Source organism: Dipodomys ordii, unplaced genomic scaffold (assembly GCF_000151885.1).
Source record: "Dipodomys ordii isolate 6190 unplaced genomic scaffold, Dord_2.0 Scaffold31, whole genome shotgun sequence".
Lineage (NCBI taxonomy): Eukaryota > Metazoa > Chordata > Mammalia > Rodentia > Heteromyidae > Dipodomys > Dipodomys ordii.
In genome coordinates this window covers 2,070,793-2,084,653 of record NW_012267247.1, presented here as the reverse complement: position 1 = coordinate 2,084,653, position 13,861 = coordinate 2,070,793, and the positions used below count along the sequence as shown (strand labels likewise).

The 13,861-nt window shown below is 43.8% G+C and overlaps 1 protein-coding gene across 1 annotated transcript; it reads right to left on the bottom strand.

The window, feature by feature from the left end:
* Positions 1 to 629: 629 nt before the first annotated feature.
* Positions 630 to 13,329, bottom strand: LOC105985737 (chromosome unknown open reading frame, human C17orf75). The gene is made up of 10 exons (XM_013016376.1): positions 13,162 to 13,329; positions 12,383 to 12,451; positions 8,952 to 9,077; positions 7,115 to 7,258; positions 6,830 to 6,887; positions 4,267 to 4,386; positions 3,804 to 3,868; positions 3,530 to 3,666; positions 2,326 to 2,429; positions 630 to 1,003 (listed from the first exon to the last, which is right to left on the bottom strand). The coding sequence occupies exons 1-10, from the start codon at positions 13,299 to 13,301 to the stop codon at positions 788 to 790; spliced, it is 1,179 nt and encodes a 392-aa protein (XP_012871830.1). The 5' UTR covers positions 13,302 to 13,329; the 3' UTR covers positions 630 to 787.
* Between the last annotated feature and the right edge of the window lie 532 nt (positions 13,330 to 13,861).

Sequence of the window (13,861 nt, the reverse complement as noted above, 5' to 3'; positions counted from 1 at the left end):
AAAAAGGTATCAAGCACACTCAGGATGCATAAATTACTCTTTGAAATAGTGTCACTGTGATAATCTGTCCTGACTATGATTACTTATGTTTGGAGGCAAGATCTCACTGTAGATCTCAGGCTAGCCTGACTGCCTGCAACTTGTGACTGACTTGCTTCTAGGTCCAGAGTGTTGGGATTACAGTTATATGCCACATCCCCTGGTTGGGGTTACATTTTTTTTTTTTGGGTCGGTCATGGGGCTTGAACTCTGGGCCTGGGTGCTGTCCCTCAGCTCTTCAGCTCAAGGCGAACGACCACTTGAGCTACAGCGCCACTTCCGGTTTTCTGGTGGTTTATTGGAGATAGGAGTCTCACAGTCTTTCCTGCCCAGGCTGGTTTTAAACCACGATCCTCAGATCTCAGCCTCCTGAGTAGCTAAGATTACAGGCGTGAGCCACCAGTGCTGGGCTGGGGTTACATTTTTTAAGATGATTCAATCTGTTAAGAGACAAGTACTGTGATTTTTCTGGAATGGATCATTTGCTGTATAATCTCAGGCAATAAATTCCTGAAGTTTAGAATAGGTCCAGCAATGTACTTAAAATTCTACAACTCTAACACAGACCTATCTACAATTCAGTGAAGATATTCCTCAGATTGTTATGTTTAATTAAGTTAAATGGCAAAAGTGTAAAAAGAAAGAATTTGGTAGGTTTAAGATCACCTTAAATAGGAACTCTATGAACAATGACAACTGATGATTCAAACAAATATACAACTTCATGAAGAGTTATTTCAAAACATGATCAAAAACTTCGGGGAAGAGATTCTTTCATGAATTCTTCAAGGACAGCTACCACACTTTTAGCTTCAGGCATTTCTTCATGTTCCACTTTCACAATCTTCAAAAGGACATCTCCACTCCCACAGTTCTTCAGGAACATATAACATTTAAACAAAGCATAATGGTTCATTTCTGCCTGCCGTATAAACCTCTTCAAATTGTTTGTGTCTTGTATGGCCTAGAAACAAATTGCCTGGTTAAATAAGTGTTTAGTGAAATAATGAAAAAAAAATAACCTATCTAGTTGAGAACATGCTGTGAGATGTTAGCTTTTTAAATATTTCTATCATATTGAAACCCCTCTGTACAACTACTTGAAGATACATTTAAAAAATTAAAGAACAAAAAGAATAAACTACTAAGAATAAATATTTCCATCTTTTTTTATTGCTAATATGCCTTGGCGGAATAAAAGTTTTACTTAAATTCATTGAAATTAAAAATGTAGATGGGCACAGGTGGCTCAGTCTTGTGATTCTTGCTACTTAGGAGTCTGAGATCGGAGCATCAAGATTCAAAACCAGCCTGGGCAGTCTGTGAGACTCTTTATTTCCGATTAACCAACGAAAAACTTGAAGTGGAACTGTGGCTCAAGCAGTAGAGTGCTTAGCCCTGGGCAAAAAAAGTTCCATAACAATGTCCAGTCCCAGTTCAAGCCCTGGACTGGCACCAAAAAAAAAATTTTTTTTTTTTTTGCTAAGGTGAGGACCTATCCCTATTAGAATTCTGTATTTATTTTTTATTTTTTTGTAAAAGATTTGAGTATGCCATAGTAAATACCAGATAACAGCTCCCTAAGCATAATGAGGAAAGGGGCCTGCTAACTAAAACTCTAGGATGCATAGAGGCATGTTTCTGATCTAGACGCTAATGGGGACACAGTCTACTCCCACCAGTGAGTCAAGACCAGCAGATTCTGTCTGAGAACTCTAGCACACCAGGCAGGGTAAGGACTGTGTCCAGCGTGTGACTCTAGTCTCAGCCTGAATTACTTGCTTGTGTTTTGTTTTTTTGGGGTTTTTTTTGGGTCTGGTCGTGGGGCCTGAACTCTGGGCCTGGGCGCTGTCCCTCAGCTCTTCAGCTCAAGGCTAGCGCTCTACCACTTGAGTCACAGCACCACTTCTGGCTTTTTTCTTTTAGGTTATGTGGTGCTGAGGAATTGAACCCAGGGCCTCATGCATGCAAGGCAAGCGCTCTACCACTTAGCCACCTTCCCAGCCTTTGCTTGTGCTTTGTAACTAAGGTACAACATAAATTTAAAGCTTGAGGTCCCTTAAATATAAACAACCATTCAACCCAATTTATTGGAAATGAAACTATTTACATGTAGAAGCTACTGAAAAATGAAGATAAATACCTTCTTATGATTCATATTTTAGAGATGGCCCATTTAATAATGAATAAAACAGCTGGAAAGCATATTTGTTATTCTATCACTAGTACAGATTAAAATTGTATGTGGCCCTTGACATACAGCCAATTAGCCAATAAACTAATTACCTTTAGCTTAAAGTTCTCCAGTACTTGTCTGAAGAGAAAAGGGTTGCCCCCTTCAGTGCCATTTAAAAAAGCTTGCATCCAGTCCTCACAAAACCGGTTGCTTCCTATAAAATATTTTGGAGAAATAAAAGAAAATGAAATCCTACAAAGCACAAGGTATTTAAAAAACACAACTGCTTAAGACTTGTGTTGTGGTCTAAAAAAAGAGTGTACCTTACCACATGGCTAAGAAATACCAGAGTAAGAGTGGTGCCACTGGCTCATGCCTATAATCCTAGCTACTGCAATCTGAGGATTGCAGTTCCAGCCTGGACAGGAATGTTTGTGAGACTCTTATCATCAGAATCAACTTCCAAAAAAGCGAAATGAAGCTGTGGTTCAAATGGTAGAGGGCTAGCCTTGAGCACAAAAACTAAGGGACAGTGCCCAGACCCTGAATTTAAGACCCAGGACGATCACAAAAGGGAAAAAATACCACAGTGGCCCACATTCCCCATAGGTCTGTCCTTAGTCACATCTCCCATATATTTTGTTAAACTGCTGCTGCCTAACTTAGTATTGTTAAGCTTTAACAGTATTATTTCACACATGTTAAAGCCTTTATGTATTTTTCTTTAATGATTGATCTACTAGATAATATGTTTGAGAGCTATACTAACACAGTTGTAACTGCTCCCTTGCACGAATTAGCAATTTGTCAGTTTCCTGTTGATAAACATTTAAGTTGCTTCCAATTCTTTGTTTTTTATTTCAGATAATGCCTTTATGAGCATTTTTTCTTTTTGTCTCCTTGTATGCAGCCATGACTTTCTTTTTTTTCTTTTTTTGTGATGGTACTGGGGCTTGAACTCAGGGCCTTTTGCTCTTTCTTGGTTTTTTTTTTTTGCTCAAGGCTAACATTCCACCACTTGAGCCACAACTCTACTTCTGCCTTTTTCTGGTTAGAGATAAAGGTCTCATGGACTTTCCTGCCCAGACTGGCTTCATTGAATCTCGATCTTTGGAACTTATGGTCCTGACTAGCTAGGATGTACAGGTGTGAGCCACCACTGTCCAGCCTATGTGTTTCTTTATATGCCTAAGAGTGGGACCCTAGGCCTCTCTTGATTTCCATGCACATGAACAAACTGCAAGAGGATATGTAGGTATTATGTGTTCAAAGTACAAAGACAAGACTCACAAGAGGTCCAGGAAGTCAACTCACCCGCATTGTGGAACTGAGGTTGGGAGCCGCTGCAGTCTATGAGCACAGACTTGTGCTGCTCCTCCGTCATGGCCATACACAATGATGTCATGGTGCCTTCATGAATGAGTCCTTCGAGACTGGCGACACTCAGAAACCTGCCACACAGAGCAAGTCCTTTTCCACAAACATATTGCAGAATGGGAGGAAGAAATTAAGTTCATCCTGCACTGCAGGGTTAAAAACTTAATCAGGCTAGCTGTAGAAAAGCTTGTTGCTGCACAATCTTCATTACCTGTTAATGTCCCTCTTTGTTTTGTCATCTGATTCTTTAACCTCAACAGGAGTATAACTCAAAGCCTATAAGAGAAAAATAAAGCATGATTGATACATACTTTTCATCTTTCCAGGAGCAGCCACTTAGGATTAAACTCTACCTTTTTGCCTATGAGTTCTCCAGAGCTGTGTTCAAGAATAAGACCATTTTGGTGTTTTGTGTTTGTTTTCTCAAAATGTTTTGGAAATTATATAGCTCTGAGATTATTTCAAATAGTAATTATTTTAAAACATTTTATCTGATTAGGAAACCTCCACTAGCATTTGCCATTCAATTCTACTTACTATTAAGATCTGAGTAAACAGTGTGGTCTATCTTGACAGCAAGCATAACTTAAATGAATATTCAGAGAAAAATGAATACAAACTCTGCCAAAGTGCTTCACCATTAAGAGACTACTCTTTGTTTGGGTAACACTTACAGCATGCAGCAGGAAGGTAAGTTTCTCCTGAAAGAGAAGAACCACCCTTTGAATTGGGCATACAACATCTTCAAACCAGCTGTTCAGATAGGACTTTACTTGGTTCTCCAGACCACTTTCCTACATCAAGAGAGAATGTCATTTGCTTTAAGACCATATAAATCTTAGTGGACACCATATTCTTAACTGTAGCCTTGGTGTTAAAATCAATTGGGACAGACATCTTTCCCTTTCACTCTCACCTCCCCAGTACCTGGCAGTGTGTCTGAAGTACACAGAACTCAAGCTTATTTACTACACAACAATTGAAGAAATGCAGAGAATTTGGTGTTATTGGTGTTTGAACTCAAGGTCTCCTGTTAGGGAGGTCCTCTATCATTTGAGCCACTCCCCAAAGAAATGCAGAAAATCTGTACTGAAAATGAAAAGAAGGAAGGATACAAGTGACTCATCAAAGTATTGAGGCTGCCAGGCAGGTGTGACACCTGTAATTCTAACTACTCAGGAGGCTGAGATTTGAACTCACGAGGCTGAGATTTGAGGATTACAGTTCAAAGCCAGCCCAAGCAGAAAAGGCTGAGAGACTCTAATCTCCAATAAACCACTCAGAAAACTGAAGTGGCCCTGTGGCTCAAGAGGTAGAACATTCACCTTGAGCTGAAGAGCTAAGGGACAGCACCCAAGCCCAGAGTTCAAGCCTCACCAACGAACAAAAAAAAAGTATTGAGGCTGAGTCCAACTGTCACGTTCCCCCAAGGGCTTTTTTGGGTGTGTGGCTCTAGGGACCAGTGTCGCACAAGACGACCTCTTATCAGGGAGGGTAGCACCTCCACACTGTAATCTTCACCTTTTTTTTTTTTTGGGTCCGGTCATGGGGTCTGAACTCTGGGCCTGGGCGCTGTCCCTCAGCTCTTCAGCTAAAGGCTAGCCCTCTACCACCAGAGCCACAGCACTACTTCCGGCTTTTTTCTTTTTGCTTATTTGGTGCCGAGGAATGGAACCCAGGGCCTTGTGTATGCAAGGCAAGCGCTCTACCACTGAGCCACCTGCTCAGTCCCCCTGGCTCACTCTTGATTTCATCCTTTTCTTTCCTTCATTATCTTGTTTGTGACAAGGGAAAAGAACCATTACTACATGTAATTTATAAGAGTCATAACTTGTAACAACGTGCACGGTGAAAGCAATTTTTAAAAGGTCTGGATAATTTAATCAATATCGCTATATCTAATTCATAAAGGACTGATGAATAAAAATGGGACACTTCTTCAATCTTTGATAAGTTCAAGGGCAGTTATAATGTTGCACAGCATATTTCTGGTGCCAGCAACTGTATGGACCATTAATTCTAACCGAAGTACAAATGTGATGTGCCTATAAATAAGAAAAGGGGCCGGGTGCCCGTGGCTCACGCCTGTAATCCTAGCTACTCAGGAGGCTGAGATCTGAGGATCATGGTTCAAAGCCAGCCCAGGCAGGAAAGTCCGTGAGACTCTTATCTCTAATAAACCACTAGAAAACCGGAAGTGTCACTGTGGCTCAAGTGGTAGAGTGCTTGCCTTGAGCTGAAGAGTGCAGGGACAGGGCTGGGAAGTTGGCTCAGTGGTAGAGCACTTGCCTTGCATGCATGAGGCCCTGGGTTCGATTCCTCAGCACCACATAAGCAGAAAAAAAAAAGCTGGAAGTGGCACTGTGGCTCACGTGGTAGAGTGTTAGCCTTGAGCTGAAGAGCTGAGGGACAGCGCCCAGGCCTAGAGTTCAGGCCCCACGACCAGACCAAAAAAAACAAAAACAAGAGTGCAGGGACAGTGCCCAAGCCCAGAGTTCAAGCCCCACAATCCACAAAAAAAAAAGGGCATTCTTTTCTTCACCAGACATGTCACTGAACTCAGTACATAGAATTTTTCATAAAGTCAATTCATCAAAAGCAGCCCTGTGGAACTTGCAGCACTCATGAGAACTATACAGTCTGGGCTGGGTGCTGATGGCTTGCACCTATAATCCTAGCTACTTAGGAGGCTGAGATCTGAGGATCACAGTGTGAAGCCAGCCCTGACAGGAAAGTCTATGAGACTTACCTCTAATTAAGCACCAAAAGGCCAGAAGTAGAACTGTGGATCAAGTGGTAGAGCACTGGCTTTGAGTGGATAAAGCTAAGGAACTGTGCCCAGACCCTGAGTTCAAGCCCCAGTACAGGCACACAACAAAAACAAAAAAATCCTACAGTCTACCTGGATGCCACTGGCTCACACCTACAATTCCAGTTACTCAAGAAACTAAGACCTTAGAACCACAGTTCAAAGCTAGCCTGGGAGACAATTCCAAGAGTCCATCTCCAAAATAACCAAGAAAAAGTTGAGCTAAAGGCATGAATCAAGTGGTAGAGTTCAAACTGCAGTACCATTAAAAAAAACACCACCACACACAAGAAAACCCCAGCACCAGTCTGCTAACCCACAAGGGAAATTTTTAGAATTTAGCCAAGTTTGTGGCTATCTATTTGACTTGATAATTATTGCAAGGTAACAGCAGTTCAGTCTTATGAAATTTAAGTCAGTCATCTTACCTCACAATTCATGTTAATTTTCAGCCCTTGAATGTACTTGTCCAATTCAAGCCTGAACGTGTGTTCTTAAGGAAGTAATAAAGGATGAATAATCAAGTCAGTGTTTTATCTCTTTAACAGGAAATATAGGGTCTTCCAAATAATGCAAACTGTAAATTAAAAGCAGCCACGGCAAATGCCATATGAAGACACAAAATTCAAACACACCTTTAAAGGTAGAGACACATATGGAGAGTGTTAAGAGATACTCCCTCCTGACGCCCTCAAAGACCAATGAAAGGATATAGCTCGAGGCCCTTTTCAGACCCTCCTAAAAAACAGACCACATATTCTGAAGGGTTATGTTCAGAGCCCATTGTTGCTGTTTCAGGAAGCAATTTTTCTTGTTGGAAAAGGCAGTAATAACAACCAACTCGGTAACCCGGACTTCTAGAAAAGAAACAGTAAAGTGAAAGTAAACTGAGATGTTTTGAGCACTAAAGCATTTCATTGGGCTCTGCTCTGGGCCCTGGTAGTCTTGATCTGGCAAAACTTTGGAATAAACTACTTAATATCTTCTCAGACTTCCTATCAACTTTCTCCTCACAGCAAAGAGACATGGAGACACACCCTGGGGGGGAGGGGTGGTAATTAAAGCAGCCTCTAACAGAGGTGAACTTTTTTTTTTTTTTTGGTCGGTCGTGGGGCTTGAACTCTGGGCCTGGGCGCTGTCCCTCAGCTCTTCAGCTCAAGGCGAGCGCTCTACCACTTGAGCTACAGCGCCACTTCCGGTTTTCTGGTGGTTTATTGGAGATTAGGAGTCTCATGGTCTCTCCTGCCCGGGCTGGCTTTGAACCTCGATCCTCAGATCTCAGCCTCCTGAGTAGCTAGGATTACAGGCTTGAGCCACCAGCGCCCGGCTAGAGGTGAACTTTTGAATTGTCCTGCTTATGTGAAAAGATGCAAGTTTCCCTCCTGACCAGAGTAAGTACATGTTTTCCCTTCTTCCTAAACCCTCATAAATCATGGATGCTGCAGGGAGATGTGCCAGGCTTATTCTGTGACCTTATCATCATGCCACAGCCTAATAATCTTCAGACCTTAATGCCAACTTCAACTTCATGGTCTGAAGTACACTACAATAGGAGTGTAACAGGAAGATGGGTGGAATTGAACTAATGATACCCATGTTTAAGCCTGAACATCATCAAGGTAACAAGTCCTATGCTAGGGACTGGTGGCTCATGTCCCTAGCTGAGATCTGAGGATCGTGGCTCAAAGTCAGCTCGGAGAGGAAAATCCATGAGACTCTTACCCAATTAATCTTCAGAAAACCGGAAGTGGTGCTGTGGCTCAAAGTGGTAGAACACTAGCCTTGAGCTCAAGAGCTCAGGGACAGTACCCAGGGTTCAAGCCCCATGACTGACCAAAAAAAAAAAAGTAACAAGCCCTTTGACCTTGGGCATCCCATTTAATTTTTTTCTTTTTCTTTTTGGCCAGTCCTGGGGCTTGAACTCAGGGCCTGGGTGCTGTCCCTGAACTTCTTTTGCTCAAGGCTAGCGCTCTACCACTTGAACCATAGCACCTCTACCAGCTTTTTCCGTTTATATAGTACTGAGAAATCAAACCCAGGGCTTCATGCATGCTAGGCAAGCATTCTACCACTAAGCCACATTTCCAGCCTCCATTTAACTTATTTGAGTTGATTTCCTCATTTTAAAATGGAAATAAGAAAATCAGTCTATCTCACCGTTATAAGAATTTCATCAAAGCTTATGAAAGCACTTTTCTAACTATATAAACTCTATGATTTCAGTTTAGATAATTACTTTTTTTTTTCAGGGGGCAGGGGGATAAAAGTCTAGTGCTGGGGATCAAACTCTCAGGCCCTTGCTATGCTAGGCAAGTGCTATACCACTGAACCCTTAACTCTTTTCTCCTAAGAACAAAATTAACCCACGTGCCGGTGTCTTTACCATTCATTTGCCATGCTTTACCACAAATGTTTCTGTGTGAAGCCTGGTGCTTCAGCTGCTGAAAAACAAAAATGAACTCTGCAGGCCTAGATCTTTTAGAGTTTCTTGTCAGTTCTCATGTTTAGCTCAGAAACAAAAACTCAAGACACAGCACATTTAACACTTACCTCAGCTCCACGGATGCAACATTACCCAGCCCTTCAAAGACTGCTCCTTTCGAAAGACGCTTAGCAATGAAACTGCGTAGCTCTGGCTCCACTTCAGATGGCAGATTAGTATCCACCAAGGAGAGGCTTGACAATGAAAGACACACATTCTTTACCAGTGGATAAGTGCATTCACACCCGTAAATTAGACAGAATGGTATCATCAATGGCAGCATTTCCCTTAAGGACTTAAGAAAGATGGCTGCCTGTTGGTGAGTGCTATAATTTGGGTGTACAATATTCTTTAAAGGCCCATGTATTGAAAGTTTTTTTTGGGGGGGTGGGGGAGGGCAGGCCGGGGTGTTAGTTGTAGGGCTTGAACTCAGGGCCTGTGTACCATCCTTGAACTCTTTTGCTCAAGGCTAGCACTCTACCACTTTCAGCCACAGCTCTACTTTTAGTTTTCTGATGGGTAATTGGAGTTCAGAGTCTCATAAACTTTCCTGTCTGGGCTGACTTCCAACCTCAATCTCAGATCTCATCCTCCTGAGTAGCTAGAATTACTGGTGTAAGCCACCAGCACCTGGCTGAAAGCTTTGACTTTTGACCCTAACCCATGGTGTTATTGTCAGTTGGTGAGTTCTATAGGAGGTGGGGCCTTTTGGGAGGAAGTTAAGTCATTGGAGGTACTAGATATGATATTGGGACCCTGGTTTCCTCCTTCCTCTTTCACTTCCTAGCTACCGGAAGATAATTGGGCTCCCTTGCCACATGCTCCTGCCATGAGATATGTGGCCACGGGCCTAAAGGCAACAGGAACCATGGACTAAAACATCCTAAGCTGTAAGTTAAAAAAAAAAAACTCATGGGGCTGGGAAGGTGGCTCAGTGGTAGAGCACTTGCCCTGCATGCATGAGGCCCTGGGTTCAATTCCTCAGCACCACATAAGCAAAAAGAAAAAAGCCGGAAGTGGCACTGTGGCTCAAGTGGTAGAGTGCTAGCCTTGAGCTGAAGAGCTGAGGGACAGTGCCCAGGCCCAGAGTTCAGACCCCCACCAGACCAAAAAAAAAAACAAAACTCATTTGCATTAGCTCAGTTGGGGACACAGCTCAGTGGTAGAGGGCTTGCCTAGCATTCTCAAGACCCTGGATCCCATACTCAGAATGGAAAAAATTAAGTACCTCTAGTAATATATTTTACCAAGTATGACCTACCTTACCAAAAGATATTCCTATCTTTCCACCTTATTCTCTCCAGTATTAGAGTTGCACTGGCCATTTTTCATTGTATAATCATCCCCTTGCACTCACTCTTGTTTTGCTTTCTTTTGGCTTCACTGAGGAATAATCTTCATACAGAAACTGAGTACTGCACACAATCTCCTTTAACTGCTTTGCTGTTTCTATCTCACTGCATTTGCTTAGCAAAACCAGTTTAGCTTTCCATTTACCCTGCACCAGTACCTATGCACATAAAATGTGGTTGGATGAAACCCTACACACCTGTTACTGAGCCTCCTGTTTAGTTAATGATCTAAGTGATCTAGCCTCAGGTCCTATTTACTTACTAGTTATCGGTACATTTTCTCACTGATTCTCATACATCATTATTTCCTGTCTCCTTCCTCAACCTTCCAACTACTTCCTATCCATGAATAAACACCTAGTGTTTATAAATTAAAGATGCCAGTGTCTCATGCCTATAAACCTAGCTGTTCGGGAGGCTGAGATCTGAGGATTACAGTTTTCAATTCTGAAATTAGCCCAGGCAACAAAGTCTGTGACACTCTTATCTCCAAGTAGCTACCAAAAAAAAAAAAAACTGGAAGTGGAGCTGTGGCTTAAGTGGTAGAGTGTTAGCCTTGAGCACAAAAACTCAGGGACAGTGCCCAGGCCCTGAGTTCAAGCCCCAGAACTGAGACTAAAAAATAAAAATAATTTCATTTCTACTCATAGTGGCACATGCATGTAATCCCAGTACTTGGAAGGCTGAAATAGGAGGATTAAGAGTTTGAGACCCATAGTTTGGGCCCAAGAGTTTGGGCCCATAGAAAGTTCCTGGCCAGCCTGTACTACATAGCAAGATCTTGTCTCAGAATCAATTAGTAAAGTGCTGGTGGCTCATGCTTATAATCTTAGCAACTCAGAAGGCTGAGACCTAGAAGACTGTGGTTTAAAGAATATTCAAAGGAGGGCTGGGAATGTGGCTTAGTGTTAGAGTGCTTGCCTAGCATGCATAAAGTCCTGGATTTGATTCCTCAGTACCACATAAACAGAAAAAGCTGGAAGTGGTGCTGTGGCTCAACTGGTGGAGCACTAGCCTTGAGCACAAAGAGGCTCAGGGACAGCACCCAGGCCCTGAGTTAAAGCCCCAGGACTGGCAAAAAAATAAAAAATATTCATAGAAGAAAATGTACCTGCGGGCTGGGAAGGTGGCTCAGTGGTAGAGCACTTGCCTAGCATGCATGAGGCCCTGGGTTTGATTCCTCAGCACCACATAAGCAAAAAGAAAAAAGCCGGATGTGGCGCTGTGGTTCAAGTGGTAGAGCTCTAGCCTTGAGCTGAAGAGCTGAGGGACAGCGCTCAGGCCCAGAGTTCAGGCCCCACGACCAGACCCCACCCCAAAAAAAAAGAAAGAAAGAAAAAAAAGAAAATGTACCTTAGCACAAATAACATATACTAATTTATAAGATTAAATATTCAAAGGCAACAATTCAAATTTATATCTTTAATGGGTCCTGGTGGCTCATACCTGTAATCCTAGCTACTCAGAAGGCTAACATCTGAGGATTGTGGTTCAAAGCCAGCCCAGGCAGGAAAGTCTGTGAGACTCTTAACTCCAATAAACTACACAGAAAAAGCTGGAAGCAGTACTGTGGCTTAAGTGGTAGAGCGCTAGCCTTGACTACAAAGAGGCTGAGGGACAGCACCCAAGCCCTAAGTTCAAGCCCCAGGACACACACACACATGTGTATGTATTTATATATACTTTCATAAGTGCTGGTACTGGAGCTTGCACTCCTGGCTAACACTCTACCATTTGAACTACACCTCTACTTTGGCTTTTTGGTAGTTAATTGGAGCTAAGAGTCTTTGTCTGCCCAGGCTAGCTCTAAATTGAGATCCTCAGGCCATATCCTCCTGAGTAATTGGGAGGGATTACAGATGTGAGCCATCAGTGCTCCACTTAACTTGAAATCTTTATAGCGTGTGATATTGGATATTTTACTGCAATTCCAACCGAGAAACTCAAATCATACAGGACTGTCTGTATTTGGATCTGTCTCAACTTGAAAGAATAGAGTCAATGAGGAAATCAAGAAAGCTTCCTAGGGGATAGACTGTGGGTTATGGATAGCTCAGGGGAAACTGTACTCACTGACATCTACAGGCCAGAAAAGCACAGAAAGAAGATAAAAGTACAGGTCTGGGTTATGGTTAAGCTGTCTTTACCTGAAATCATCACCAGAGGGAGTTTCTGAATTTGTGCCATCATCACTGTCTGCTCGTTGCTGTGCCAATCTGCAAACCACAAAAACAATAGTGCTGTCAATTATGGGTTCTTAATCACGCAGCGTGTAGGAGCCTTGGCAAGCTGGGGAAGGGCAAGGAGTCCCCTCAACTGCAAAGTGAGATTATATAGGTTATCTATCTCTTACCCTCATGATAGGTAAACAAATAGAGCAGTACAGACAAGACCTCCCCTTCTCCCTCCAAATTACCTAAGGGGTGGAGGGGAAAGGCTTAATATCCAGAAGATTCATGGAAACTCTTAAAAAACAACAAACCACCAAAACAATAACAAAAAAACAGACCTCAGAGGGCCAGGAGAGCCCCCCTTATAATTCTGGCCTCTCCCCAGCCAAGAGGGGGGAAAAAAAAAAGCAGCGAGCACAGAGGGGATCAGGTGTCAGTGAGTGGCGGAAATGTGGGAAAGAGATGAATGATCGGAGGCAGAGGACACAACTGAAACTGTGGGGGTGTTCGAGAACCCAGCACATCACAAGGCAGGGGCTGAGGGGACCTGGGGGCCGGGGTATGCAGAGGCTTGACTGAGCCAATCTTAGAACTCCAGGGGAGGAGCTGGGAGGAAGAGTGTGGTCGGAAGGGCCCTCCGGGGCCAGAGACCTTGGCTGGGAGAGAAGGTGGCCTCTGGGAGCTGCCAGGCCCCGGCGCCCGGGTGGGGTGCAGGACCGGGCGGCGGGCCCACGGGGACGGCCGGGCGCCGGCACCTGCTTCCGCGGCAGCTGTAGAGGCCGTAGTGGCTGCTGGGCGGCGGCTCGGGTCTGCGCTCCTCGGCGAGGCAGCCCTCCTCGCTGCTCTCCAGTTCCTTCTCCTCCCCGTCCAGCGACTCCTGCAGAGACGGGAGCATCGCGCCAGCCTCCGAGCGACCCGGTGTCTCCGCTAAACCGCTCCCCCGCCGCCACCGGACAGTCCTCGGTGAGCGGTCTCGTCCGGATCCCCGCCCTCGCACACCTGCGTTCCGCTGGTTTCCTGGGCCCTAGGGCAGAGGAAGCTGGCCTGTGTGCGTTCCTCTCCTCTGCCAGGTCTTCTGAACTCACTTTGCTGCCTCTGATGATCGGTATGTGGTAAAGACGGTAGAACGAGCTAGTCACGTGGATTTTCTTTCTTTTCTTCCCCTTTGTTTAGTGGTACTGGGATTTGAACTCAGGGCCTCATGCTTGCACTCCAACCACTTGAGCCTTTATCCCTAGCTATTTTGTTTGTATTTTGGTTTTGAGACTAACTTTGCTGAGCTGGCCCAGAATTCAAGACCTTCCAGCCTCCAGCTAATGAGTAGCCAGGATTCCATGTGTACACAGCCTTTATACTTTCTTTTCCTTTTTTGTTGTCTCTAGGGTTTGAGCTCTGGGCTTCTGGCTTGCTCCTCTTACTTGGTTGGCCAGTACTTAAAAAATATTTTAGCCATGC

Coding starts and splice junctions, on each gene's coding strand:
- LOC105985737 (XM_013016376.1), bottom strand. CDS start 13,301: ATGCTCCCGTCTCTGCAGGAGTCGCTGGACGGGGAGGAGAAGGAACTG. Junction 12,452..13,161: donor TACAGCTGCCGCGGAAGCAG/GTGCCGGCGCCC, acceptor TGTGGTTTGCAG/ATTGGCACAGCAACGAGCAG. Junction 2,430..3,529: donor ACCTCAGTTCCACAATGCGG/GTGAGTTGACTT, acceptor AATATTTTATAG/GAAGCAACCGGTTTTGTGAG.